Genomic DNA, 27,401 nt, shown 5'->3' on the forward strand with positions numbered 1-27,401 from the left:
TCCCAAGCCCTTTAATTGTCAACAAAGAACAGTGGGCATGTTTACAGTAACTGATCCTGAAGGCTTATTTCTGTGGCACTAATGTTCATTGAATAATTAACTGAAAAAGCATGCTGTTATATAGATTGTTCCACGAAATGAGTGCCTTTTTGTGCCTTAATATTTTAAGTAGAAATTGTGCAAAAATATAGAATTTTAAGAGCCTGTTATATTAAATGAAGTGCCCTTTAATATAAACCACATGGAAAATTCTATAAATCAGATTTTTAATATGAACAAAGTCTTGCTAAAATGCAAATAGTCCGCCTTTTGACATGTCCCTCTAAGCATCCTTTGTGACTTCTTAGGAAGATTTTAATCTACTAACACCAGCAATTCTCCCAAGTTTTCACCATTGTAAAGCCCTAGTTATTTTGTTGCTTTTGACAGTCATTTCTGAAGAATATTATTTATTTCATGTGATTTAGTGATGAGTTTTAAGAGAAAACAATAACCTGGCCCTTATTTTTTAAGGTCGACCCTGTTACATGAACTTTAACTTTTTTTTCCAAATAAACATTGAACATCTGATAAATATCATAGTGTAAAAGCAGGTGAGCTGGTTCTACTCATTTTGACAATTTTCTGGTGTTGGAAAACAGAGCGAGTAACATGTCAACCCTGTTACCAATAGATAAGCTAGAAATGTAAATTAAAAAAATTGTTGTGAAGCTTGCATTCAATTACCCCTCTTTATGACCGAATGTAAATTTTTTTTTTTTTTTCCACTAATCAAAAGGCACCCAATTGCTGGAATGGCTTTTTCAGACACGTGATGATTAAGGTCAGTTCTGTTGAATACACGCCGATACAGTATATAGTCTCATGGTTTATGATACCATTTTTGCTCATATTTCAGCAACATGCAGAGAGCACAGAGTCAATTAGAGTTTTGGACTACATTAAGGGGAAATGCTTCTAAAAATCAGAGGTCATTGAGCCATTTTCAAAAGGCTTCTTAATTGAGCGAAAAAGCTGTTTGCCTCTTATGGGATCTTAAAGTGATTAGCTGTGGGTATAATTCAATTTAGAATTTGACCTCTGGGCGTAAACTGCCATCCGGTAACAAATGACTGTAGATTGGGCATTCATTAGGTCTGTAGTGACCAAAAGATTTTAAAAAAAAGATGCTGCCTGACATCCTATGTTCCTAAATGCTAAAACCAGCTTCTATGGAGTCCCACCCTTCATTTAGGCTCTTAGCCCATTGTAATTATGCTTGTTTTTGGAAGCCTTTCAGCACATGCTGGTATCGGATATTGATTTAACAGCAATCCATTTCAGGGATTTTGACGTGTTTGATTGATCACAATGGTTTTGTGAAGTGCATTCTTGAGTAAGTAACTAGCCAATCCAGTTAATATTAGTGAAATTGCATAAAGTGTCGATCTAAAGGACCCTCTTCTTGATTTGTTGTTGTTGTGCAGCTAAGGTCTAGTAAGGCACAGTACCAGCCTATAAAAGGTTAGCAGAAAGATTAGACATTCTGGTTGTTATATTTCTACCAGACAAGCATAACTCTACTACACTCTCCTTGATATGGGAAGCCCTTCACATAGAATTACACATGCACATGGTTTCGTGCATGTTTGGATTATTGAAGTGATATTCCTGTTAATGTGCCCTTTGACCCCTGTAGGCCCGTATTGCGTTGTCATGAGCTAAGAAACGGCATTGACGTAGGCATGGGTATAATGTTTGTTTACGTAATAGCCATGCTGCAAGGCACAGCTGCAGTATAAGCCACTTATGGCCTTATTGTCATGCTCTGATTCCTCAGAGGATCGCTCTCTACATGTAGGCTGAGTGCACTAACGCTCACAGACTGATATGGGTCGAGGCGATGCCCAGTAGTAGGAGTCTGGGGAGCGTATAGAGAGAGGCCTAATCTACAGTGCACTAGAAAACCACAGGAACCCAGCTGCTCCTGTGCTCTGATGGGAGGGACTACACGCTGGATATTAATGCAGTGTAAAGAGATCCAGACACATTTTCAGAGGTTTGGATGCTTCCCTCTCGTGTGTGTGTGCCCTTACAAAAAAAAAAAACACATGTCAAATTTGTACTTTTACATGTGAAATAGCTGTTTTCACACATTGAGCTTAAATTTTACATGTGAAACCATAATTTAACATGTATTCAATTTAGAGTTCACATGTTAACACCACCTTTTCATATGTGAGGGGGAAAAAAACCTACATTTTTTCACCTCACTTGAGGTTGAGGTTGCATGTGTAATTTGCGGGTTCACATGTTAAAATTGGATATGCACGTTCACATGTAAAAATCAATCACAATCAGTGACAATCTAAATTGCAGTTTCACATGTAAGAAACATTCGCATGTGAAAATCGAACTTTCACAGATGGAATTGCAAGTTCACATGTGGTGGTGAAATAGTATTTTTCTCCTCACATGTGTGAAGGTGGCAATGTTTCCACATATGGAATTGCAAATTCTGTAATGCCATTCTGTAAAAGGTAACTTAGCTTACCTGAGTATAACGATTCAAGATGTATTATTTCTGAACCATCCATTCGGGGGTGTTACTGCTGGTGTTAACGTTTGAACTCTAAATTTAATACATGTGAAAATACACCGAAAACATTCACGTACATATAATCTATCCAGCTAAAAACAACAATGCGATGTCAAAACAAGTTGACTTTGAGGTTAAAGAAAGCATGTTTAACAATTATCCAGATTTTGCTAACCTTTGGACAAAATCAAAACAGCAAATTATGAATTTGTGATTATTCACATGAAATCCTGCAATACATGTTGTTTTTATGTTTTCATTTATTCCCATTAAAATGTGAAAATGCACAGGTGAAAGTGTAGCGGATATGAGTCGGCCATGGTTGCTCATGGTCACGTGATGAGGTAGTCCTGCTTGCGACTTCAACATTTGTGTTTGCCCTCTTGGTCGAATGATCCAGACGTTGGCTTCTCCCATAGGAATCCCGGGTTCTAATCCCGGCAGTTACAAAAGCACACATGTAAAACTTAGAATATCACATGGGAAACCCCATGTGTCTGAGTCATGTGAAAATGTGAATCTTCACGCATGTCTAAAAACCACATGTTGGTTTTTTCCCCATGTGACATTTTTTCAAATATATCTGTTCACGTGAAAAATGAATGTGAAATATCACAAGTGTCTGAAAACCGTGTTCTTTTCACCTGTGATTTAAAAAAAAAATAATATATATATACACACACACACACACACAGTGGGGCAAAAAAGTATTTAGTCAGCCACCAATTGTGCGAGTTCTCCCACTTAAAAAGATGAGAGGCCTGTAATTTTCATCATAGGTACACTTCAACTATGACAGACAAAATTAGGAAAGAAATCCAGAAAATCACATTGTAGGATTTTTTATGAATTTATTTGCAAATTATGGTGGAAAATAAGTATTTGTTCACCTACAAACAAGCAAGATTTCTGGCTCTCACAGACCTGTAACTTCTTCTTTAAGAGGCTCCTCTGTCCTCCACTCGTTACCTGTATTAATGGCACCTGTTTGAACTTGTTATCAGTATAAAATACACCTGTCCACAACCTCAAACAGTCACACTCCAAACTCCACTATGGCCAAGACCAAAGAGCTGTCAAAGGAGAGAGTACAAAATTGTAGACCTGCACCAGGCTGGGAAGACTGAATCTGCAATAGGTAAGCAGCTTGGTTTGAAGAAATCAACTGTGGGAGCAATTATTAGGAAATGGAAGACATACAAGAGCACTGATAATCTCCCTCGATCTGGGGCTCCACGTAAGATCTCACCCCGTGGGGTCAAAATGATCACAAGAACAGTGAGCAAAAAATCCCAGAACCACACGGACCTAGTGAATGACCTGCAGAGAGCTGGGACCAAAGTAACAAAGCCTACCATCAGTAACACACTACGCCGCCAGGGACTCAAATCCTGCAGTGCCAGATGTGTCCCCCTTGCTTAAGCCAGTACATGTCCAGGCCTGTCTGAAGTTTGCTAGAGAGCATTTGGATGATCCAGAAGAAGATTGGGAGAATGTCATATGATCAGATGTAAAAACTCAACTCGTTGTGTTTGGAGGACAAAGAATGCAGAGTTGCATCCAAAGAACACCATACCTACTGTGAAGCATGGGGGTGGAAACATCATGCTTTGGGGCTGTTTTTCTGCAAAGGGACCAGGATGACTGATCCCTGTAAAGGAAAGAATGAATGGGGCCATGTATCGTGAGATTTTGAGTGAGAACCTCCTTCCATCAGCAAGGGCATTGAAGATGAAACGTGGCTGGGTCTTTCAGCATGACAATGATCCCAAACACACCGCCCGGGCAATGAAGGAGTGGCTTCTTAAGAAGCATTTACATGGTCCTGGAGTGGCCTTGCCAGTCTCCAGATCTCAACCCCATAGAAAATCTTTGGAGGGAGTTGAAAGTCCGTGTTGCCCAGCAACAGCCCCAAAACATCACTGCTCTAGAGGAGATCTGCATGGAGGAATGGGCCAAAATACCAGCAACAGTGTATGAAAACCTTGTTTTCCTCTGCTTGACCTCTGTCATTGCCAACACAGGGTATATAACACAGTATTGAGAAACTTTTGTTATTGAACAAATACTTATTTTCCACCATAATTTACAAATAAATTCATAAAAAATCCTACAATGTGATTTTCTGGAAAAAAAATCTCATTTTGTCTGTCATAGATGAAGTGTACCTATGATGAAAATTACAGGCCTCATCTTTTTAAGTGGGAGAATTTGCGCAATTGGTGGCTGACTAAATACTTTTTTACCCCACTGTATATGTAAGGGTGTGTTTTGATTGATTCTTGGTATAATCTGTTGTAAATCCTTTTCATCTGTATAGACTACATATTAAGGGTATTTGATCAACTCTTGCCACACTGACTGAATCTACTCATCTCCAATGATGCCATCATTTGTAAAATCTGGCATGAAAAGCATAGATACTGTAGTTGAACATTTGCCCATTTGCCACATCGATTCCTTACTATACGTATGGAAGCATGTTGTCCTGTATACACGTCAGCTACTGTGGCCAACAACAATAGGCTTTTACTTCAAATGAAGAGACATGAAACGTGTATTTTGTTCCTGCCCTTTGAAATGCACTGGTTTGTGAGATGAAGGATAATTTTAAATGAGGCTGCAGCAGTTGTGACGCTTCTGAATACTCATAACCGCCAGCTGGGAGTCTCAGCTGTGTATTTACATAGTCCTCAATAGACACGTTGATTAAGAGCGCGAGTATAGGGGAGAGATGCATAATACTACAATCCAAATGATTCCACGGGTTACCACCTGACATAAACAGGTGACCGTGGTTCACAATGAATTACATCGTTATCTTGAATGGAATTGCATCGACCCACTGTCTAATAAAACCTTGTAGTGTTGAGGATTTGGCTTGTGGCTTGTTCTACCATGTCTAATAAGAAGACTGCTCTTCTGTCTCTCTCTGTAGAGATATCGTCAGTGCATGGCTGGACTGCTGGCCCCATCTTATGGAGTTATGGAAAGTGGTGGACCCAGCCCTGACAGTGAGTACAAGACAACAGTCAGTAATGTCCATCTACGATGCTTCCTTACTGGCCTACCTCTCACCTTTTTACTATGGAAAAGGTGATATCAGCAGTCTGAAAGTCATGTCTAAGAATTGGGGTAATTTCCCCTCCAGAAAAGGTTTTGAAGTGTAATAACTAATTGTGTTTTTTCTTGGGGGGGGGGGGAACATCACCCTCTTCTTACTGTAGAAATCTCCCTCGGTGACTGATGACGTTATGTCACTCACTCCCCAAGGAGATTTTAGTTGACACATATCTACATTCAACATAGCATTGAGATGATGTATTAACATCAAAGTATATTTGTGAAAATGCACCAATTGTGGCAGAGAAATAAGTAGTATGATGTATTGGTTTTCAACTCGGTCGTAATGTTTTACCGATGATTGACTACACATTTAAACATTTTCACTCAGGAATGCCGGACAAAGAGAACATAAGCAACAACTCTTTTGGATCCATCTCTAAACATCTGAGTAAGGTACAGTAGAACATCCCTGAACGCAAAACTGAGACCTCATCATTACATATCAGAATGACTTAGTTTCACCCTCCAACATTGATTTTTGGATGATGATAGTGGACATTCAAAAAAGCACTGTGTGACTATTGCAGGAACCATGTGATCTTGGCAACCCAGAAACAAAATCTAACGTAAATGACCAGCTACTCATCTGTGTGAAAGAGATCAGTAACCACTTTATGTGAAGTGAATATCACCCAGATTGAACACTGTTGTGAATGGAAGAGTGACCGCGGGTGGTAAAGGGACGGTTATTTACTCCTATTTACATGCTGCTTGCGTGGGCCCTGATCTAACAACATCCTCTTTAGTTAGAAGAAGCTCAAAATAAGTCTGGAATGTCGAGCTTGTTTAAAGTTTGACTAAATATAAACAAGGCGGCAGCTGAGACCAAGCTTCCGTTGGTGTGCAGCATGTCCTTAATAATTCCCGTTCCACCTTTAACCCGGTTGTGACTTCCTTACCTCCATACAGATAACACGGTGCTACTCTGGGGTTTCGTGATTTATTACGGCTTGGGCTTTGTTCCTGTTTTTTTTTCTTCTCCAGACCAGCCAAAACATGTGCACTATAAATAACTACAATGATAATTGTAATTTTGTTGTTGTTTTTTAGCAAATCCCACCCTGCGGTTGAATTGTTGGTAAATATTTGTCTAACTCGAAGGCTCTACATATTGTAGTCATAACAACAACAACAAATGCAGTGACTGTTATGCAGTTCATGTGCAGTGCTTTCGGGAAGTATTCAGACCGCTTGACTTTTTCCACATTTTGTTACGTTAAAGCCTTATTCTGAAATTGATTAAGGCAAAACATTTTTTTTAAATACATCTACACACAATACACCATAATGACAAAGCAAAAACCGTTTTTGTTTTTTTAGAAATGTTTGCTAATTTATATATTTTAAACTGATCACATTTACATAAGTATTCAGACCCTTTACTCAGTACTTTGTTGAAACACCTTTGGCAGTGATTACAGCCTCAAGTCTTCTTTGGTATGTCGGGTTCCCGATCGGGTTCGATCGGGTTCAAGGCTCTGTCTGGGCCACTCAAGACTCAAGGACATTCAGAGACTTGTCCCGAAGCCACTCCTGTGTTGTCTGGGCTGTGTGCATAGGGTAGTTGTCCTGTTGGAAGGTGAACTCTCGCCCTTTCATCAAGGATGTCTCTGTACTTTGCTCCATTCATATTTGCCTCAACCCTGACAAGTCTCCCGGTCCCTGCTGCTGAAAAACATCCCCACACTATGATGCTGCCACCACCATGCTTCACCGTAGGGAAGGTGCCAGGTTTCCTCCAAACGTGACGCTTGGCATTCAGGCCAAATAGTTCAATCTTGGTTTCATCAGAGCAGAGAAACTTATTTCTCATGGTCTGAGAGTGCTTTACGTGCCTTTTGGCAAATTCCAAGCGGGCTGTCATGTGCATTTTACTGAGGAGTGGCATCTGTCTGGCCACTCTACCATAAAGGCCTGATTGGTGGAGTGCTACAGAGATGGTTGTCTTTCTGGAAGGTTCTCCCATCTCCACAGAGCAACTCTGGAGCTCAGAGTGACCATCGAGTTCTTGGTCACCTCTCGACAAGGCGCTTCTCCCCCGACTGCTCAGTTTGGCCGGGCAGCCAGCTCTAGGAAGAGTACTGTTGGTTCCAAAGTTGTTCCATTTAAGAACGATGGAGGCCCCTATGTTTTTGGGGAACTTCAAAGCTGCAGACACTCTTATTTTATTTTATTTTTATTTTACACTTCCCCAGATCTGTGTCTCCACACAATCCTGTCTCGGGGCTCTACGGACAATTCCTTCGACCTCACGGCTTGGTTTGGCTCTGACATGCGCTGTGAACTGTGGGACCTTATATAGACAGTTGTGTGCCTTTCCAAATCATGTCCAATCCATTGAATTTACCACAATCAAGTTTTAGAAACATCTCCAGGGTGATCAATGGAAACGAGATGCACTTGAGCTCAGTTATATCCAGATACGAATAGACTTCCAGTCACTGTGCTAATGCTAGTTAGCATTGGCTTGCGACACTATCTCTTAACTTCCTTCATACTAGACCTCATTTCCAAAATTCTGAAGTATCCCTTTAAGCATCTATGTAAGTATTGTTCTTGGCTGTGAGAGAAATTATGTTAGAAAGGAGGTGTTATAGAGTTTGAACAGTCGTCGTCATGTCCGCTTTGTAGTATAGAGTGCTGCTGTATGTATAGTTCAGTTTGATTCTTCTCTGCTGTAGAACTCATGAATACCACATCCATACATGACTTGTTCAAGGTGGTTTCTGTGCTGTGGGTCCAAGGGTTGGGATGTAAGCACAGACAGCAGACACCAGCTGTTGATTTAACTTCCGATTTAACAGGGCCCTGTTGACAGTGGAGGTTGTTAGCATGGTTGTCAATTGGGTATGGCCCAACACCAACAATTTTAAAATGGGCTACTGAAATCATTCCAATCCTGATTTTTAAAGGCAAATGCAGTTTAGCAGGCTGACTTTAGGACCATGGGAATGAGTGGGAGGGAAGGCTGTTTGGCTGGCTGGCTGGCTTTTTGGAGAGTGCATCTGTACAGCTGTCATTTTGCCATACCCTTGGTTTATCTGAAAGTATGCCCTTGGTTGATAGTGGTAAAGGCTACATCTTCACAAGGGCCTAATCTCTGTCATCATTGATAGGGAGGGAACTGCGACCATTCACTAAAGTCTGTATCGTGTGTCATACAATCTCAAATGTTCTTATCATCCCTGTTCTTCATTTTGTGCTTTTTATTTTGAAATCCATTTTTTATTTTTTTTATTTAACCAGGTAGGACAGTTGAGAACAAGTTCTCATTTACTAGTGCGACCTGGCCAAGATAAAGCAAATCTGTGCGACAAAAACAACAGAGTTACACATGGGATAAACACACTCAATAACACAATCAAGAAAATCGGTGTATAGTGTGTTCAAATGAATTAAGGAGGGAAGGCAATAAATAGGCCATAGTGGCGAGGTAATAACAATTTAGCAATTAACACTGGAGTTAGTGAGGGAGATATAAGTCTCCAACTTCAGTGTTTTTTTTTTTTTTTTTTTTTGCAATTCGCTCCAGTCATTGGCAGCAGAGAACTGGAAGGAAAGGCGGCCAAAGGGGGTGTTGGCTTTGGGGATGACCAGTGAAATATACCTGCTGGAGCGTGTGCTACGGGTGGGTGTTGCTATGGTGACCAGTGAGCTGAGATGAGGCTGAGCTTTACCTAGCAAAGACTTATGGATGACCTGGAGCCAGTGGGTTTGGCGACAAATATGTAGCGAGGACCAGTCAACGAGAGCATACAGGTCGCAGTGGTGGGTAGTATATGGGGCTTTAGTGACAAAACGCATGGCACTGTGATAGACTGCATCCAATTTTCTGAGTAGAGTGTTGGAGGCTATTTTGTAAATGACATCGCCAGAGGATCGGTAGGGTAGTCAGTTTTACGAGGGTATGTTTGGCAGCATGAGTGAACCAGGCGAGGCTGTCATTAGAGAAACCAAGGCTGTTGAGTCTGCCGATAAGAATACGGTGATTGACAGAGTCGCCTTGGCCAGGTCGATGAAGACTGCTGCACAGTACTGTCTTTTATTGATGGCGGTGATGATATCGTTTAGGACCTTGAGCGTGGCTAAGGTGCATCCGTGACCAGCTCGGAAACCGGATTGCATAGCAGAGAAGGTGCTGTGGGATTTCGAAATAGTCTGTGATCTGTTTGTTAACTTGGCTTTCGAAAACTTTAGGAAGGCAGGGCAGGATGGATATAGGTCTGTAACCGTTTTGGTCTAGAGTGTCTTCCCTTTGAAGAGGGGGATGATTGCGGCAGCTTTCCAATCTTTAGGAATCTGACGATACAAAAGAGCGGTTGAACAGACTAGTAATAGGGGTTGCAACTATGTCGGCGGATAATTTTAGAGAGGGTCCAGATTGTCTAGTCCAGCTGATTTGTAGGGATCCAGATTTTAGAACATCAGCTATCTGGATTTGGGAGAAGCGTGGGAGGTTTAGGCCAGTTGTTGCGGTGGGTGCAGAGCTGTTGGCCGGGGTTGGGGTAGCCAGATGGAAAGCATGGCCAGCCGTAGAGAGATGCTTATTGAAATTCTCGTGTATTGTGGATTTATTGATGATGACAGTGTTTCCTAGCCTCAGTGCAGTGGGCAGCTGGGAGGAGGTGCTCTTATTCTCAATGGACTTTAGTGTCCCAAAACTTTTTGGAATTAGTGCTGTAGGATGCAAATTTCTGTTTGAAAAAGCTAGCCTTTGATTTCCTAACTGACTGTGTATATTGGTTCCTGACTTCCCTGAAAAGTTGCATATCGCGGGGATTCATCGACGCTAGTGCAGTACGCCACAGGATGTTTTTGTGCTGGTCAACGGCAGTCAAGTCTGGGTTGAACCAAGGGCTATATCTGTTCTTAGTTCTACATTTTTTGAAAGGGGCATGCTTATTTAAGCTGGTGAGGAAAGCACTTTTTAAAGAGCAACCAGGCATCCTCTACTGACGGGATGAGGTCAATATCCTTCCAGGATACCCGGGCCAGGTCGATTAGAAAGGCCTGCTCGCAGAAGTGTTTTAGGGAGTTTTTGAAATCCATGATGTTTCCGTGTGTACGTGTGTGTGTGTGCGCGTTTTCCAGTCAATGTCATGTTATTTTACTTTTCAGAAATCCTTCACAGAAAGCCCAGACAAAATCCATCCTAAATCCATTTCTCAGGTAGTAAAGACCATCACACCAATAGAGGCCATCTCATCTGTGTCTGTCCATTGATCTCCTTTTCTCTCCTCTATTATAAGGCCTGGCCTCTCTAGTATAAGGACCATTTTCTCCCCACAGGTCCCATCTGAGAAGATCATGCGAGCAGGGAAGGTTCTACGTGATGCCATCCTCTCCAGAGCTCCCCACATCATCCGAGACAGGAAGTACCACCTGAAGACATACAGGTGGGTTGGAATATCCCCTGTACACCTGGTACACTCATATCACAGTACGTGTACATTCGGTTTGTGTATTGGTTATGTTTGTTTTTTGCTGTATGTATTTCCTGATGTGATGTGTGTATCTCCTGCAGGCAATGCTGTGTGGGAGCAGAGCTGGTTGACTGGCAGATGCAGCAGAGCTCCTGTGTTCACTCTCGCATTCAAGCAGTGGGCATGTGGCAGGTGCTGCTGGAGGAAGGAGTTCTCAACCACGGTGAGCCAGGACAGTCCAGTAGACCGTACTCAGAGTAACCTCTGTCTGTCTGTCTGTCTGCATGTGAAAGCCGGTCCATTTCTAAACTTCTCTGTTTGTTGGGGTTGCAGTGGACCAGGAGCTGACCTTCCAGGACAAGTATCTGTTCTACCGTTTCTTGGATGATGAGCAGGATGACGCTCCCCTGCCCACTGAGAAGGAGGCCAGGGAGAGCGATGAGGAGCTGCAGGATACCCTCCTCCTCCTCTCCCAGATAGGCCCTGACGCACACATGCGCATGATCCTGAGGAAACAGTAAGATCACAGAGATCGCCACCTGTGGGTAGGATGTATGCAGGTCTGGAAAGTTTGGGTTAGGCAAGATAAATAAGATTTGTAAGCAAAGTGCAAAGCTGATGCGAAGGTCCTGTTTGAAGTTAATACGTTTAAAAATGATTTGTTTTATCGGTGCATGTTTCCCCTTCCCCAGGCCAGGACAGAGGACGGCAGATGATTTGGAGATAATTTATGAGGAGCTGCTCCATATAAAAGCCTTATCGCACCTATCCACCACTGTGAGTACAGATTCGGTTACATTCATAATTCATTGTCGGCCTGTATAGAGTGGCTTGCGAAAGTATTCACCCCCCCGGGCATTTTTCCTATTTTGTTGCCTTACAACCTGGAATTAAAATTCATTTTTGGGGGGTTTGTATCTTTTGATTTACACAGCCTGACTGCCACTTTGAAGATGCAAAATATGTTTTATTGTGAAACAAACAAGACAAAAATAGAGAACTTGAGCATGCGTAACTATTCACCCCCCCCCCCAAAGTCAATACTTTGTAGAGCCACCTTTTACAGCAATTACAGCTGCATGTCTCTTGGGGTATGTCTCTATTAGCTTGGCACATCTAGCCACTGGGACTTTTGCCCATTCTTCAAGGCAAAACTGCTCCAGCTCCTTCAAGTTGGATGGGTTCCGCTGGTGTACAGCAATCTTTAAGTCATACCACAGATTCTCAATTGGATTGAGGTCTGGGCTTTGACTAGGCCATTCCAAGACATTTAAATATTTCCCTTTAAACCACTTGAGTGTTGCTTTAGCAGTATGCTTAGCGTCATTGTCCTGCTGGAAGGTGAACCTCTGTCCCAGTCTCTGAAACCGGCTTCCTTCAAGAATTTCCCTGTATTTAGCGCCATCTTTCAATTCTGACCAGTTTCCCAGTCCTTGCCAATGAAAAACATCCCCACAACATGATGCTGCCACCACCATGCTAGACTGTGGGGATGAAGTTCTCGGGGTGATGAGAGGTGTTGGGTTTGCACCAGACATAGCGTTTTCCTTTATGGCCAAACAGCTCAGTTTTAGTCTCATCTGACCAGAATACCTTCTTCCATATGCCTTTTGGCGAACAACAAACGTGTTTGCTTATTTTTTTCTTGAAGCAATGGCTTTTTTCTGGCCACTCTTCCGTAAGCCCAGCTCTGTGGAGTGTACGGCTTAAAGTGGTCCTATGAACAGGTACTCCAATCTCCGCTGTGGAGCTTTAGGGTTCAGGGTTATCTTTGGTATCTTTGGTGCCTCTCTGATTAATGCCCTCCTTGCTTGGTCTGTGAGTTTTGGTGTGTAGCCCTCTTTTGGCAGGTTTGTTGTGGTGCCATATTCTTTCCATAATGGATTTAATGGTGCTCCGTGGGATGTTCAAAGTTTCAGATATTCTTTTATAACCCAACCTTGATCTGTACTTCTCCACAACTTTGTCCCTGACCTGTTTGGAGAGCTCCTTAGTCTTCATAGTGCTTGGTGGTGCCCCTTGCTTAGTGGTGTGGCAGACACTGGGGCCTTTCAGAACAGGTTAATATATACTGAGATCATGTGACAGATCATGTGACACTTAGATTGCACACAAGTGGACTATATTTAACTAATTATGTAACTTCTGAAGGTAATTGGTTGCACCAAATCAAATTTAGGGGCTTCATAGCCCACTTTTCAATTGCCATTTTTATTAATGTTTTAAATTTCACTTCGCCAATTTGGACAATTTTGTGTATGTCCATTACATGAAATCCAAATGAAAATCCATTTAAATTACAGGTTGTAATGAAACAAAATAGGAAAAAGGCCAAGGGGGTTGAATACTTTTGCAAGGCACTGTATGATGTCAACCCTGTAACCTAGCTGTGTTTCCCCCAACTGCTTCTACAGGTAAAGAAGGAGTTAGCCGGAGTCCTGATCTTTGAGTCCCATGCCAAAGCAGGAACTGTGTGTAAGTAGTTTAACACTGCCTCCATGACCAAAGTTCAATCCCTTTTTTAACTTGATCAACTTTGCACGCTATTCATTGATTTATAAATGCATCATCTATATGGAGGCAGAAAGAAAATTCCAGATGAAATAGTAAATCCTTTGTGGTTGTTTCTGTAAGTTAATGCATTGAGATGCATTCTTGGAAATGTTTTGTTGGAAAATATCAGTTTTGATATGTTTCATCATTTTCACTTACAGTGTTCAATCAAGGGGAGGAAGGCACATCGTGGTACATCATTCTAAAGGGCTCAGTAAACGTTGTCATTTATGGAAAGGTAAAAAATATTTAAAAAAGATTGTTCAAATGTTATTTGAATCTGGCATCTCATACGACTCATCCCCATTTGAACAGTATTCAGCTAATCACTACAGCCAATTATAGAAAATATGAGAGTGGATAAATTACATAGCAGATGTAAAACTATTGTATGCTGTCATCTTATGCCCTTTAAGGCACAGCCATTCTTTGTTTGCTTATTCTTGTCCTGTTTCACATAGGGGGTTGTTTGCACGCTGCATGAGGGAGATGACTTTGGGAAGCTTGCCCTGGTCAACGATGCCCCCCGCGCCGCCTCCATTGTCCTACGAGACGATAACTGCCACTTCCTACGTGTGGACAAGGAGGACTTCAATCGGATCCTCAAAGTGAGTTATCTGGGGAAATCCTTTTTGTCCTCACAGGAGATGGCATGGCCCCCTCCACCTCTCTGTCCACTAAGCTCAGTGAAATTCCACTTTATCTGTATTAATGGTGTAGTCTCCCTCTATTGTTTGAGACTCAAATTCAACATTGCAGCTCCTAAAAAGAGAGGTGTTCATCAGAATGATGCCTATATTAACCAGTTGTACCAGTTAAGAGTCAAGTCCCCATTTTCATAGAATTGTTTTAAAGATGGACTACTATCAACTACGTGGGTCAATGGAGACCGTTGTCTGTAGGAGAGGTACGGTATAAACGCTAAAGCCAAACTGTCAACTGTCAGACTCTTAGCCCAATGGCCAGCAGATGGCGATATTGAGTCGTTGCCATCTTACCGTCCAAACGCTTGTATGCAGCTGGCAATACACTCATATCCCCGTGGACTAGTTCGTACCTAACTTTCTCCATTCAGGCTGCAAATGCATCAATTTGTTCCTGAACTAGATTTCACAGTGAGAAGGTAGGGGAAAAAATATGCATACTTTCTTTATGAAATACCTAGGAAGGAATGCTAGTTCCGGATGTTGCGTATCGTGTTCAGCCAATCAGGCTGCAGCATTCTGCATGCAGGGTGCAACATCAGGAAGTAGCATTAGCCATAAAGAAAGCACACATATTTTCCCCAGTTTTTTTCCTTCTTCTTGTCAATAAATCTAAACTCATAAAAAAAAGGTCCTCTCACTGTCAACTGCGTTTATTTTCAGCAAACTTAACGTGTAAATATTTGTATGAACATAACAAGATTCAACATCTGAGACATAAACTGAACAAGTTCCACAGACATGTGACTAACAGAAATTGAATAATGTGTCCCTGAACGAGGGGTCAAAATCAAAAGTAAGTCAGTATCTGGTGTGGCCACCAGCTGCATTAAGTACTGCAGTCCATCTCCTCTTCATGGACTGCACTAGATTTGCCAGTTTTTGCTGCGATATGTTACCACATCCTTCCACCAAGGCACCTGCTAGTTCCCGGAAATTTCTGGGGGGGAATGGCCCTAGCCCTCACCCTCCGATCCAACAGGTCCCAGACGTGCTCAATGGGATTGAGGTCCGGGCTCTTCCCTGGCAATGGCAGAACACTGACATTCCTGTCTTACAGGAAATCACACACAGAACGAGCAGTATTGCTGGTGGCATTGTCATGATAGAGGGTCATGTCAGGATGAGCCTGCAGGAAGGGTACCACATGAGGGTGGAGGATGTCTTCCCTGTAACGCACAGCTTTGAGATTGCCTGCAATGACAACAAGCTCAGTCCGATGATGCTGTGACACACCTCCCGAGACCATGACGGACCAAACAGGCCTACAAGCCTTCAGTCCAGCCTCTGTCTATTGCGGACAGTCTGAGCACTGATGGAGGGATTGTGCGTTCCTGGTGTAACTCGGGCAGTTGTTGTTGCCATCCTGTACCTGTGTGATGTACTGAGGTGTTGTTACACATAGGTCTGCAACTGCGAGGGCGATCAGCTGTCTGTCCTGTCTCCCTGTAGCGCTACCTTAGGCGTCTCACAGTACGGACATTGCAATTTATTGCACTGGCCACACCTGCAGTACTCAGGCCTCTTTGCAGCATGCTTAAAGCATATTCATGCAGATGAGCAGGGACCCTGTGCATCTTTCTTTTTTTCCCCAGAGTCTGTAGAAAGGCCTCTTTAGTGTCCTATGTTTTCATAACTGTGACCTTAATTGCCTACGGTCTGTAAGCTGTTAGTGTCTTAACGACCGTTCCACAGGTCCATGTTCATTAATTGTTAATGGTTCATTGAATAAGCATGGTAAACAGTGTTTAAACCCTTTACAATGAAGATCTGTGAAGTTATTTGGATTTGCAAAAATATATATATTTTTGGAATTATCTTTGAAAGACAGGGTAATAAAAAAGGGACATTTTTTGTTTGTTACTGAGTTTAGTTCAGGAGGAAATAGTCGCCTTTGCAGCCTGAGTGGAGAATGTTTTAAGTACGAACCGGTCCACAGGACGAACCGGTCCACAGGGGATACGAGTGTATTACCGGCTGCATACAATACGGTTGGATTGTAAGCTGCAACCATCAATACTAGATCAATATCGACATCTGCCTGCGTTTGGGCTATCAGTCTCTCTACATTCTCCCTCCACAGCCTATTGTTTAGCTCCGCCCACGTGCAGCTTGCATTGGACTTTGATAGGACATCAGGGTCTTGATTGTGTCTACTGAAAAGCGGATGGATGATGGACATTTTTATTTTTTTATTTTTTACCTTTATTTAACCAGGCAAGTCAGTTAAGAACACATTCTTATTTTCAATGACAGCCTGGGAACAGTGGGTTAACTGCCTGTTCAGGGGCAGAACGACAGATTTGTACCTTGTCGGCTAGGGGGTTTGAACTCGCAACCTTCCGGTTACTAGTCCAATGCTCTAACCACTAGGCTACGCTGCCGCCGACATCTGTGTGATCCACAGAGGCAGACCCTTTGTATGCGGCTCATTGAGTCCTCCTCCTCTGTAAATCTCCTGTTGGCTTTGGACTGATGGGCTTCTGGGCCACATAGTCTGCTTCCCAAATGACACCCTATTTCCTATGAACTGCACATCCTGGTCAAATGTAGTGCACTACATAGACAATAGGGTGCCATTTGTGACTCCGCCTCAGTCAAAATGCTGACCGCCCAGTCTCCCTGTCAGTTGAACTAGCAGACTAATCCACCATGCTTACAGTACCATAGTTCTGATGGGATGATGTAATGTAGTGCAGCCTCCATGTTAACTACCAGATGCCACTAGAGTCGGAGAGAGAAGTCATCCTAGCCATTTTGGGGGATGGTCTACTCTGCAGGATTTGCTACAGTACTATTCAGTCGGAAATGTATTTATTCATTTTCAAAAACTTAACATCCAGATAACAACCACTTGTAGTCATTAGGAATGGCATGTCATTTCATAATAAAACATAACAACAATACAATGATTTATGATGACATAATGATCAATTGTGTGTGTCCAGGATGTGGAGGCCAACACGGTGCGTTTGAAAGAGCATTATCAGGATGTTCTGGTCCTGGAGAAGAGCCCCAGCAGCCAGGCCTCCACCCATGGCTCCACCACCACCACCTCCTCACACTATAAGTACTGAGCTAACTCTCTATCTGTCTCACCCAGTCATCCCCTCACAATATGATTGAACTGCTTTCTGTAGCAGCACTGTTCAGTAGAGGTAGAGTTCACTAGGAAGTTAAAGGGGACTGTGGGTGTGTGAGATACTCTCTCCTGTTGGGGGAGGGTCATGTGTGTGATAATGTCTCTTGATGTTAGATTCATAACAGGGAGTGAGGTTAGTGTGAGAGACTCTTGACAATTTGCACAGAGTGAGTGTAAAAAGTGGGTGAGTTTGAGCTACCCTCGGCTAAAGAGTGTATAGTAGTGCGGATCTGGTTGCCGGGGGTAGAAGTTCTATTGTAAAGCCAAGACTGAGGCTACAAGGCTGCAGACGTCTGTTAGCTACTAGCTAGTCTTAATGGCAGCTGCTGTCAGTGACCGCGGCTGCAGTAATGGAGAGAGACACATTAATGGTAATGACTGAGAGATGGGCTCCCGGGGAGAAGGCAGGCCCCGCGGGTCACAATCACTCTGCCAGAGTAGGCCTCTAATCAACTACAGCGCCAGTCACATATGAAGAGTGTGAGGGTGTCAAGCTCCTCTCCTTCCCCTGTGGAGTGCCTGGCACACACCACCAGTGTCCCAAACGGCATCCTTTTCCCTACTTTATTTTTTACCAGGGCCCTATGGGGAATAGGGTCCCATTTGGGACAGACACGCCTCGTCCTCTCTCTCCCCTTACCTAGCCAATCACAACAAGCCTGGCTGTAGCGTGTTGATTCTTATGGTCGAGTGGTGGTCTCTTCCTGTGCTTTACCTATGGAGAGGCTTCCACACCCTTTCTCACCCAGCCATCCCCCTAAAACATACAGCGGTGGTCAGGACCTCTTTGCCTGTTGTTTGAGGATTGTTATCTAATGTAGTAATCACAGCCAGGTTTTCAGAGGACACAGGTCATTGAAGTGTGGCATAGGAACAGTAGTGAGCACTAGCAGTAAACTTGTCTTGATTAATGAAGTAGGTGATTGATTGACACTGCCATTCCAGATACACTGTGATGTCTGGGACACCGGAGAAGATTCTGGAGCACTTTCTGGAAATGATGCGACTGGACTCTCACCTTAACGAATCAGGTAGAGTAGTGCACTCTGTCACTCCAATAACATCTCTTTCGCCACTGTGGACCATTGTATTTCTGTGTAAGGACCTTTTTTTTTTTAAGAACAAATTCATATTTTCAATGACAAATATTTTAACCCTATATGATATTTTTTTAAATATATATATATATACATACATACATACACAGTGTGGCAAAAAGTATTTAGTCAGCCACCAATTGTGCAAGTTCTCCCACTTAAAAAGATGAGAGGCCTGTAATTTTCATCATAGGTACACTTCAACTATGAAAGACAAAATGAGGGAAAAAAAATCCAGAAAATCACATAGTAGGATTTTTTATGAGTTTATTTGCAAATTATGGTGGAAAATAAGTATTTGGTCAATAACAAAAGTTTATCTCAATACTTTGTTATATACCCTTTGTTGGCAATGACAGAGGTCAAACGTTTTCTGTAAGTCTTCACAAGGTTTTCACACACTGTTGCTGGTATTTTGGCCCATTCCTCCATGCAGATCTCCTCTAGAGCAGTGATGTTTTGGGGCTGTTGCTGGGCAACACGGACTTTCAACTCCCTCCAAAGATTTTCTATGGGGTTGAGATCTGGAGACTGGCTAGGCCACTCCAGGACCTTGAAATGCTTCTTACGAAGTCACTCCTTCGTTGCCCGGGCGGTGTGTTTGGGATCATTGTCATGCTGAAAGACCCAGCCACGTTTCCTCTTCAATGCCTTTGCTGATGATGGAAGGAGGTTTTAACTCAATCTCATGATACATGGCCCCATTCATTCTTTCCTTTACACGGATCAGTCGTCCTGGTCCCTTTGCAGAAAAACAGCTCCAAAGCATGATGTTTCCACCCCCATGCTTCACAGTAGGTATGGTGTTCTTTGAATGCAACTCAGCATTCTTTGTCCTCCAAACACGACGAGTTGAGTTTTTACCAAAAAGTTATATTTTGGTTTCATCTGACCATATGACATTCTCCCAATCTTCTTCTGGATCATCCAAATGCTCTCTAGCAAACTTCAGACGGGCCTGGACACGTCTGGCACTGCAGGATTTGAGTCCCTGGCGGCGTAGTGTGTTACTGATGGTAGGCTTTGTTACTTTGGTCCCAGCTCTCTGCAGGTCATTCACTAGGTCCCCCCGTGTGGTTCTGGGATTTTTTGCTCACTGTTCTTGTGATCATTTTGACCCCACGGGGTGAGATCTTACGTGGAGCCCCAGATCGAGGGAGATTATCAGTGCTCTTGTATGTCTTCCATTTCCTAATAATTGCTCCCACAGTTGATTTCTTCAAACCAAGCTGCTTACCTATTCCAGATTCAGTCTTCCCAGCCTGGTGCAGGTCTACAATTTTGTTTCTGGTGTCCTTTGACAGCTCTTTGGTCTTGGCCATAGTGGAGTTTGGAGTGTGACTGTTTGAGGTTGTGGACAGGTGTCTTTTATACTGATAACAAGTTCAAACAGGTGCCATTAATACAGGTAACGAGTGGAGGACAGAGGAGCCTCTTAAAGAAGAAGTTACAGGTCTGTGAGAGCCAGAAATCTTGCTTGTTTGTAGGTGAACAAATACTTATTTTCCACCATAATTTGCAAATAAATTCATAAAAAATCCTACAATGTGATTTTCTGGATTTTTTTTTCTCATTTTGTCTGTCATAGTTGAGGTGTACCTATGATGAAAATTACAGGCTTCTCTCATCTTTTTAAGTGAGAGAACTTGCACAATTGGTGGCTGACTAAATACTTTTTTGCCCCACTGTGTGTGTGTATGTATATGTATGTGTGTGTATGTATATGTATATATATTATTTTTGTTATTTTTTTTTAAAGCTGCCGTCTTATTGGCTCTTAACCAACCATGCTATTTTGTTAGTTTTTTTCGCGTTGTTCATAACTTGTTTTGTACATAATGTTACTGCTACTGTCTCTTATGACCAAAAAGAGCTTCTTGGCATCAAAACAGTGATTACTCACCTCAAATTGGAAGAGGAGTTTTTCTTCAATGAGTCGGACGAGAGGGATATACTATGGACACCCGACCAGGCCCAAATCCCCGTGATTCGCAGGAAAAGAAAGAGATCAGGATGCCTTGTGAGGATCAGGCGACGAGTGGCTAATCTGCCCTTGCCTTCCGTTCTGCTAGCTAACGTTCAATCGCTGGAAAATAAATGGGACGAACTGAAAGCACAGATCCTACCAATGGGACATTAAAAACTGTAATATCTTGTGTTTCACCGAGTCGTGGCTGAACGATGACATTACTAACATACAACTGACGGGTTATACTCACTATCTGCAGGACAGAACGGGGCGGGAGCCTGTGCATATTTGTATACAAGAACTGGTGCACAATATCTAAGGAAGTCTCAGGGTTTTGCTCACCTGAGGTAGAGTATCTCATGATAAGCTGTAGACCACACTATCTACCTAGAGTTTTCATCTGTATTTTTCGTAGCTGTCTACATACCACCACAGACTGAGGCTGGCACTAAAACCTCACTCAATGAGCCGTATTCCGCCATAAGCAAACAGGAAATTGCTCATCCAGAGGCGGCGTTCCTAGTGGCCGGGGACTTTAATGCAGGGAAACTTAAATCAGTTTTACCTCATTTCTGTCAGAAAGTTAAATGTGCAACCAGTTGGGGAAAAAATTCTAGACCACTCCACCACAGAGACACTTATAAAGCTCTCTCTCGCCCTCCATTTGGCAAATCTGACCATAACTCTATCCTCCTGATTCCTGCTTACAAGCAAAGATAAAAGCAGGAAGCACCAGGGATTCGGTCTATAAAAAAGTGGTCAGATGAAGCAGATGTTAAACTATATGACTGTTTTGCTATCACAGACTGGAATATGTTCCGATGGCATTGAGGAGTACACCACATCAGTCACTGGCTTTATCAATAAGTGCATCGAGGACGTCGTCCCCACAGTGACTGTACGTACATACCCCAACCAGAAGCCATGGATTACAGGCAACATTCACACTGAGCTAAAGGGTAGAGCTGCCGCTTTCAAGAAATCCCGCTATGCCCTCTGATAAACTATCAAATAGGCAAAGCGTCAGTACAGGCCTAAGATTGAATCGTACTACACCGGCTCCGATGCTCGTCAGCTGTGGCAGGGTTTGCAAACTATTACAGACTACAAAGGGAAGCACAGCCGAGAGCTGCCCAGTGACACGAGCCTACCAGATGAGCTAAATAACGTTTATGCTCGCTTTGAGGCAAGCAACACTGAACCATGCATGAGAGCATCAGCTGTTCCGGACAATTGTGTGATAACGCTCTCCGCAGCCGATGTGAGTAAGACTCACATCTGTAGCCATGAAATGCTTTGAAAGGCTGGTCATGACTCACATCAATACCATTATCCCAGAAACTCTAGACCCACTACAATTTGCATACTGCACCAACAGATCCACAGATGATGCAGTCAGTATTGTACTCCACACTGCCCTTTCCCACCTGGACAAAAGGAACACCTATCTGAGAATGCTATTCATTGACTACAGCTCAGCGTTCAACACCATAGTGCCCTCAAAGCTCATCAATAAGCTAAGGACCCTGGGACTAAACACCTCCCTCTGTAACTGAATCCTGGACTTACTGACGGGCTGTACGACAGGTAACAACACATCCGCCATGCTGATCATCAACGCGGGGGGCCCCTCTGGGGTGCGTGCTCAGTCCCTCCCGTACTCCCTGTTCACTCATGACTGCACAGCCAGGCACGACTCCAACACCATCATTAAGTTTGCCGATGACACAACTGTGGTAGGCCTAATCCCTGACAACGATGAGACGGCCTATAGGGAGGAGGTCAGAGACCTGGCCGTGTGGTGCAAGGACAGCAACTTCTCCCTCAATGTGATTAAGACAAATGGAGATGATTGTGGACTACAGGAAAAGGAGGACCGAGCACGCCCCCATTCTCATCAACGTGACTGCAGTGGAGCAGGTTGAGAGCTCGGCATCCACATCATCACCAACAACCTAACATGGTCCAAGCACACCACGACAGTCGGGAAGAGGGCACGACAAAACCTATTCCCCCTCAGGAGACTGAAAAGATTTTGCATGTGTCCTCAGATCCTCAAAAGTTTCTACAGCTGCACCATTGAGAACTGGTTGCATCACTGCCTGGTATGGCAACTGCTCGGCCTCCGACCGCAAGGCACTACAGAGGGTAGTGCGTACGGCCCAGTACAATCACCAGTGCCAAGCTTCCTGCCATCCAGGACCTCTATACCAGGTGGTGTCAGAGGAAGGCCCTAAAAATTGTCAGACTCCAGCCACCCTAATCATAGACTGTTTTCACTGCTACCACACAGCAAGCGGTACCGGAGAGCCAAGTCTAGGTCCAAGAGGCTTCGAAACATCTTCTACCCCAGAGCCATAAGACTCCTGAACAGCTAATCAAATGGCTACCCAGACTATTTGCATTGCCCCCCTCCCCCCCTCTTTACACCACTGCTACTCTCTGTTGTCATCTATGCATAGTCACTTTACCTACATGTACATACTACCTCAGCTACATATAGAGAAGAGAGAGAGAGAAGAGGGAGAGAGAGAGAGAGAGAGAGAGAGAGAGAGGAGAGAGAGAGAGGAGAGAGAGAGAGAGGAGAGAGAGAGAGAGAGAGAGAGAGAGAGAGAGAGAGAGAGAGAGAGAGAGAGAGAGAGAGAGAGGAGAGAGAGAGAGAGAGAGAGAGAGAGAGAGAGAGAGAGAGAGAGAGAGAGAGAGAGAGAGGAGAGAGAGAGAGAGAGAGAGAGAGAGAGAGAGAAGAGAGAGAGAGAGAGAGAGAGGAGAGAGAGAGAGAGAGAGAGAGAGAGAGAGAGAGAGAGAGAGAGAGAGAGAGAGAGAGAGAGAGAGAGAGAGAGAGAGAGAGAGAGAGAGAGAGAGAGAGAGAGAGAGAGAGAGAGAGAGGTATCCGGCCTCCATGTTCATGTTTATAATTAGCAGCGCATCACAGGGCTGATCTAATTACGCTTGAACTCCTGGCTGCTTTCATGTCCCAGCCGTCTGCGGTGACAGAGCCAGCAGCCATGTGTGATCAGGCCTGTAGTACTGTCAGCCTGCTGGCCTGGTCTGGCATCCTTTCATCTGACATCACAGGTGCCCCCCTCTCTCTCTATCTGTTTTCTGCTCTCTCTCTCACGCTTTCTCTATCTCTCTTTTTCTCTGTCACTCTCTCTCTCTCTGTCTGCCCAGATCCAGCTCTGGACGACTTTGTGCTCATGCACTGCGTCTTCATCCCTAACAGTCAGCTGTGTCCGGTGCTCATGGCCCAATATCCTTTCAGTCACTGAAAATAGCAAATAAACTGTATGTTTTTGTGTGTATTTCTACTGATGAGAATCAGTATCCCTTCTATGTATTAAAAATTGCAGAGTAGGATCCGGTCCGCCCTGTCCAAATAATCGTATTCATTGTGACTTAAATTGCTACATGGATCCTGAATCAGAACCTCTACTCTGAGACGCTTGCTACAAACGGCCCCTGGACTAGATGTGAGTCAGTGAAGATGATGTAGCACAGACGTGTTTCTGTCCTTAACTGCCCTGCACCTACCATGCTGAGGCATCCCAGGGCTCAGAACAGGAGCGTCTTGACTATACCCTGAACAACAAGAGGAGGGTAATCAGGCTGGTGCTGCAGTGGGCCTCAGTACATGGAGACCACCTGCAGGAGGAGGATGCCTCCGTCGCCTTCCTAGAGGTCAGTGGATGCATACCAAGTCCCACCCTATATAGGGCCCTGGTCAAAACGAGTGCCTTATGAAGAGAATAGGTTGCCGTTGCAGAGGTAACCAGTGTCTTCCTCACAAACCTTTATTAATAGGCACTCTTATTCAGCTTGTTGCTTAAAAATATACTGTTTGCTGTAATAGTATTAGTGATTTGTCATTTGATAATCCAAATTAGTTTGTGCTCATTAATCTCTCCTCATTGAGAGTGTGTTGTGTGCTCCAGGAGTTCTTTGTGTCTGTATCTGATGATGCCAGGGTGATTCCTGCTCTGAAAGATCAACTCCCAGAGTTAGAGAAGATCGTTAAAAACAAGTAAGTGTGTGAATGTATTGTTACTGCGTTGTACTTATCTTTAGTGTCCCCGGCTTTAGCATGATGTAATCTCACTTTGTTTGCCTTCTCAGCTCTGATGACGCCAAATCCTCTCAACAAAAGGTATGTCACCCAGCTATGACCCAAGCACTGCAGTCATGTTCTGTGCTTTTGTTTGCATTGGCAGCCCGAGCTACATTTCCCCAAGCTACATCCTACTCCCACCCATGGTTTGTTGTCATGTTGTTGAACCAACACACTTCTGAACCACTTCTGTCTGTCCTGTTCTGTTCTAGCACAAAATCCTGTTGAGGCAGTTCAGCATGGGGGATGAGAAGCTGCAGAAACGACAGGCCATCAAGAGTAATGATGAGAGTAAGTATGGCATAGTGCAGGGTTTTCCAACTGGCCAAAAATATATAATATTTGACTAAAACAATCATTTTAAACGTTTGTTTATATTGTTTGATGATCACGTGTCTCTCTAATATGCGTGGAGAGACTTGGGAACAGATTTCCCTAATTAAAATCACTTGGAGCTGATTTCTTGGTGTTTTTACAGTCTTATGTCCTACAATGAAAATTCAAAAAAATATATACTGTGTGTATATGTATGTATGTGTGTGTGTGTGTGTGAAAGCATGCAGGATATGCGTTAGACGAGAGCTAGCTATATGCTATAGAAAAGCACAGTTTAGCAGTCATGAGCCTTTTGGCCTTGCAGCCAGGAGTGACACACAGTGTTTTCTAATCTGTTTTGAACCTCTACCATGACAAGGCTGATGCGCTTGGCCTCTGATCTGTCTTCCCAGTACCCATCCTTCAACCCTTGTGCTCTGTGCTCTCTCCCCATGCAGTCCTGTTCAAAGTGTACTGCAGCGACCACACCTACACCACCATCCGGGTCCCCATGGCCGCCTCGGTCAGCGAGGTCATCAGCGCAGTGGCCGACAAGCTGGGGTCAGCGGAGGACCTTCTCCTGGTCAACCTCAGTTCGGCCGGAGGTGAAAAGGGCCACAGCTATACGCTAATCAAACGATGGTGGTTGACAGTCTTTCCACACATGGCCTGCTATTTACAGATGCTATGAAGCTCATTAATCAGGCCTGAGTTACTAGAAATGATTGGGTGCTGGTGCTGGATTGGTCTGTTTCAGTTACCCGGTGTATGCTCAGTATAGGGACAGGAGGGCCATGGCCTGCAGCATAGGGAAAAGGTTGGGGCAATATTGCTGCAAGCTTGCTTCAACTCATAAGATTCTACACCGGCATCGGCTGGGACTTGCTGTATGGATATTCCAGTGTACTGATCCACCTCTTTCTCTGGCCTATGTTTGACCTGCGCTTCACCCGTACCAAGTAGTAATATAAAGCCCTGAAGCACTGCTCCTTTGTCTCTGAGACCCTAATCATATTGCCCACAAGTCTGTTATTTACTAGCATTTGTTTTGCTGCTAAGAATCTGGGCCCAGTTCTCTGCTGAGGATTCAGAGGAAGATGGATGCCCCTGTCTGTCATGATCGATGCAATATTGCCAGTTCTAATGCTATCATGAGTGCATCCTCTTCATAGTATTTATGACCATTTTCTTTGATAATAAAGTTAGAGGACGACTCTGGGTAAAAGTGACGAGGCAATCAGGATTGAAAATTAACATAGTTGCAGCAGTGTATGTGAAGAGTGGGAAAGTGTGTTGTGTGTGTGTGTGGCGTCAATATGCATATGTGTGTGTTTTGTGAGTCCGGTGAGCGTGTGTAAAGTCAGTGGAAGAGAGTCGGTGCAAAAAAGGTTCCATGCAAATAGTCCGGGTAGCCATTTGATGAACTATTCAGCAGTATTATGGCTTGGGGGTAGCTGCCAAGCAGTTTCCATACCAAGCGATGATGCAGCCAGTCAAGATGCTCTCAGTGGTGCAGCTGTAAAACTTTTTGAGGATCTGAGGGCCCAATTATTTTCAGAAGAGGTGTTGTCGTGCCTTCTTCACGACTGTGTTGGTTAGTGTGGACCATGTTAATTCCTTAGTGATGTGGACACCGAGGAACTTGAAGCTCTCGACCCGCTCCATTACAGTCCTGTCATTGTGGACACTGAGGTACCCCCGTGTTCATGGTTAATGTGGCAGATGTGTTGTTAAATACTCTCCAAACCAGGGGGCAGCCCGTCAGGAAGTCCAGGATCCAATTGCAGAGGGAGATGTTTAGTCCCAGGGTCCTGAGCTTATTGATGTGCTTAGATGGGCACTATGATGTTGAACAATGAACAGCATTCTCGCATAGGTGTTCCTTTTATCCAGGTGGGAAAGGGCAGTGCAATAGAGAGTGCGTAATCTGTGGATCTGTTTGGGCAGTATGTGAATTGGAGTGGGTGCAAGGTGTTTAGGATGATGGTGTTGATGTGAGCTATTGACCAGCCTTTCAAAGCATTTCATGGCTACAGATGTGAGTGCTACGGGGCGATAGTCATTTAGACAGGCTATGTTGGCATTCTTGGGCACAGTGACTATGGTGGTCTGCTTAAAACATATTGGTATTACAGTCTCGGACAGGGAGAGATTTAAAATGTCAGTGAAGACACTTGCCAGTTGGTCAGCGCATGCCAGCAATACACGTCCTGGTAATCCATCTGGACTTGCAGCCTTGTGAATGTTGAAGTTTCCCTGCATTAAAGTCCACGGCTACTAGGATCGCCGCCTCTGGGTGAGCGTTTTCTTGTTTGCTTAAGGCAGAATACAGCTCGTTCAATGCTGTCTTAGAGCCAGCCTCTGACTGTGGTGGTATGTAAACAGCTAC

General features: G+C 43.8%; 1 protein-coding gene across 6 annotated transcripts in view; it reads left to right on the forward strand.

The window, feature by feature from the left end:
* The window catches only part of LOC109866706 (rap guanine nucleotide exchange factor 4-like), a 50,828-nt gene that overhangs the window by 14,021 nt on the left and 9,406 nt on the right, over nt 1-27,401 (forward strand). For 3 of the 6 annotated variants that reach the window (XM_031795169.1, XM_031795171.1, XM_031795176.1), the window contains 18 exons: nt 5,517-5,592; nt 6,033-6,097; nt 10,823-10,873; nt 10,994-11,100; nt 11,229-11,350; nt 11,461-11,644; nt 11,820-11,904; nt 13,542-13,602; nt 13,842-13,918; nt 14,142-14,288; nt 17,333-17,454; nt 18,472-18,557; nt 23,764-23,842; nt 24,120-24,270; nt 24,525-24,613; nt 24,706-24,736; nt 24,910-24,988; nt 25,471-25,617. In XM_031795169.1, coding sequence (XP_031651029.1) covers nt 5,517-5,592; nt 6,033-6,097; nt 10,823-10,873; nt 10,994-11,100; nt 11,229-11,350; nt 11,461-11,644; nt 11,820-11,904; nt 13,542-13,602; nt 13,842-13,918; nt 14,142-14,288; nt 17,333-17,454; nt 18,472-18,557; nt 23,764-23,842; nt 24,120-24,270; nt 24,525-24,613; nt 24,706-24,736; nt 24,910-24,988; nt 25,471-25,617 — 1,759 coding nt within the window. The remainder of the gene's footprint in view (nt 1-5,516; nt 5,593-6,032; nt 6,098-10,822; nt 10,874-10,993; nt 11,101-11,228; nt 11,351-11,460; nt 11,645-11,819; nt 11,905-13,541; nt 13,603-13,841; nt 13,919-14,141; nt 14,289-17,332; nt 17,455-18,471; nt 18,558-23,763; nt 23,843-24,119; nt 24,271-24,524; nt 24,614-24,705; nt 24,737-24,909; nt 24,989-25,470; nt 25,618-27,401) is intronic. The other 3 variants (XM_031795173.1, XM_020455515.2, XM_031795178.1) reach the window with 1 other exon arrangement.

Source organism: Oncorhynchus kisutch, linkage group LG2 (assembly GCF_002021735.2).
Source record: "Oncorhynchus kisutch isolate 150728-3 linkage group LG2, Okis_V2, whole genome shotgun sequence".
Taxonomy (NCBI): Eukaryota; Metazoa; Chordata; class Actinopteri; order Salmoniformes; family Salmonidae; genus Oncorhynchus; species Oncorhynchus kisutch.